The 2,725-nt window shown below is 47.9% G+C and overlaps 1 protein-coding gene across 1 annotated transcript; it reads left to right on the top strand.

Annotated features, from left to right (window-relative positions):
• Positions 1-1,485: 1,485 nt before the first annotated feature.
• On the top strand, positions 1,486-2,390 carry LOC128118176 (non-histone chromosomal protein HMG-17-like). The gene has a single exon (XM_052750659.1). The coding sequence runs from the start codon at positions 1,577-1,579 to the stop codon at positions 1,907-1,909; it is 333 nt and encodes a 110-aa protein (XP_052606619.1). The 5' UTR covers positions 1,486-1,576; the 3' UTR covers positions 1,910-2,390.
• The last annotated feature ends 335 nt before the right edge of the window (positions 2,391-2,725 follow it).

Here is a 2,725-nt window from a genome sequence, read left to right as displayed (position 1 = left end):
AGCGTCAACCCTCTTCTTTCAGGAAAAAGGTATTAAAAGCCTTCAAAGTCATCTCAAAGGACACATAGGTTGTAGATTCCTTTACACTTTCTCTGAGGGCTTACAATCCCTCCTGGCATCTACCAGCAGCTTGGGCCATAAGACGCTTCCATCCATCAATTACTGGCTGGGCCTGAGCCATTCACCAGTGTGCGTGAGCTGGAAGTACCTACTCCCGTACACCTTTACTGTAGGCCTAGTGGCCTCAAAGAGAACCTTTCTCCCACATGTAGCTGATTACAGACCACAGTTCTGATCCTGGGGACCTCCCTTAGGCCAGGATCTAGGTATGAGACTGCTCCATCCCCAGAGCCTGGATCTCCTGAGCTCCTTTTCAGAGCGGATGGAATCCTCCATCTTCCCATTCTGAAGGCTGAGGCACACTCCGACTGCCCAGAGAGCTGACAGTCTGAAGGGGTATCTGTCTGGCAGAGAAAAGACTGTGCCATCCGAGTGTGGAGAGAGGTCCCAGGGCAGGACCCCAGTTCTCTTCAGCTACTAGCTTCCTTGCTTGGGGACAAGTCACATGTCTCCTGTGGGTAAGTCTCCCCTTGTTAGAGGTTTAAAATAATGTAAATCCAGCTAGGCTCTGGGGACATCAGAGCAGAGGTGGGAAGGAGCTGGCTCGGGGTAGATGTGGGCTTGCAGGGAGGTCAGGGCCAGATACGGAGAAGCCGAGTCCAGGAAACAGAACGAGAGGCATAGTGCTCTGAAAGCTCAGGGGAGGAACAGATCCTGAGGGTCCTGAAGTGGAGAGCCAAGGCCTGCAGGGCATCCAGCTCGACGGTCATCTTTCAGCCTGAATGTCCCTTCCTTCCCATCAATCATATCAGCCCCCTCAAACGGAACACAACATTGCAGGGGCTGGAGGTGGCGTGACAGATTTGAGAAGTTAAAGATGAGAAACGGGAGGCAGATACCAAAGCGGGCATTTTCAAAATGTTAGCAAAAATAATGAGAAAGTAATTCAGAAAACAGTTACAACTCCCCCAAGGTGGATAGTTTATAACACCTTATTCTGTCTAACATTCTGGGAAAACAGACACGAGGTCACTGCTACGTCATGGGTAGAGTCAAAATTTGGACTGTCTTTGTGAGACATCTGAGTGATGACAAGTCCTCTTCTACATTAGGATGACTCTCAGTTCAGCATTGACAGATTCCATAGAATTCCACAAATGACCTCCAATGAAATCCACGTGTCACTCTTCCAAGTGTGGTGGCCTCTAGTGCTCTCCCAATCAAAGGGATAGTACTTATTCATGTCAAAAAGATTCTGTGGGAACAACCCACACAGCAAAGAATAAACACAATTAGGTGGCTGGTGGTGGCGCTCGCCTTTAATCCCAGCACTAGGGAAGCAGAGGCAGGCGGGTCTCTAGGAGTTCGAGGCCAGCCTGGTCTACAGAGCAGGTTGTAGCACAGCCAGAAAGACCCTGTCTCAAATAAAACAAAACAACAACAAAAATGGCATTCAGTCAATAGCAACTCAAAATGACTTAAAAGTAGAGGAAGAAGCAGGGAGAATGACTCCCAGATGGACCAAACGTGCACCACTGCATCCCCGTGTTCAGCGCCCACGTCCCCCGCAGCTGCCATGCCCCAGAGAAAGTCTGAAAGGGATACTGAAGGAGAGAAGGGCACGGTGAAGGGGGAGCCACAGAGAAGATCTGCAAGGTTGTCTGCTAAACCTGCTCCTCCAAAGCCAGAGCCCAGGCCTAAAAAGGGCCCTACAAAGAAGGGGGAGAAGGCCCCCAAGGGGAAGAAAGAGAAAGTCGATGCTGGTAAGGACACAAATAATCCTTCAGAAAATGGAGATGCCAAAACAGACCAGGCACAAAAAGCTGGAGGCGCTGGAGACGCCAAGTGAAATGTGTGCATTTTTGATAACTGTGTACGTCTGGTGACTGCACAGTTTGAAATACTATTTTTTAATCAAGTTTTATAAAAATGCAGAATTTTGTTTTACTTTTTTTTTTAAGCTCTGTTGTTAGCACACAGAATACTTCATTGTTTTGAGAGGAAGGAACATGTGTCACTAGCAAAATGTCTCCCAAGCTGGATTGATGATGGTCGATGTTGGAAAACATCTTTCCCTGATACTTTTGAAAGACTCCTCTGGGCTCTCAGGGGAGATGTCCTGGTATTGACATATGTGACCACCGTGGCACAAAATGCCATGTGTGGGAAACTCTAAATTCATTTTTATAGCCTCCTCCCCCGGCACCATCAAATCGACTTAACTCCCTTCAAACCAGAGACCTGTTGGAACCTGTCCCCCCAAAATTGGTTTTGCCAATCTATTATTGGGCAATCTGGACTTGGCAGTGGTATCACTGAGTGTCCTCAAAAGAGCAGCGGTTCCTTTTACAAAAGATTGTGGATCTTCGGATTGATTAAAAAGAACAAAAAGATAAAGTAGAAGATGAGGGGCCACATGGTGCTGGCCACACCATCTACTGCACAGCATAGGAAGGATGGTTTTTATAGAAAGATGGCCTTTCCGAGCATTGTGCACACCTCCCCTGAACCCCTCAGAGAGGTTTTGGCAAAGGTGGCTGCAGAGGTGGCAGCCGGCCTAATGTACTCATTGCCACAAAAGCCCACGATTACATTAGAGTCTTCTAAATTGGTCACCAAATGAGACCGGCTCTGGGGGAAAAATCAAAAATTAATCCTGCTATCT

The sequence above is a fragment of the Peromyscus californicus genome, unplaced genomic scaffold (assembly GCF_007827085.1).
Source record: "Peromyscus californicus insignis strain IS unplaced genomic scaffold, ASM782708v3 Scaffold_22__1_contigs__length_63687245, whole genome shotgun sequence".
Lineage (NCBI taxonomy): Eukaryota > Metazoa > Chordata > Mammalia > Rodentia > Cricetidae > Peromyscus > Peromyscus californicus.
The sequence above is the reverse complement of the archived record's forward strand: the minus strand, read 5'-3'. Positions and strand labels throughout refer to the sequence as shown.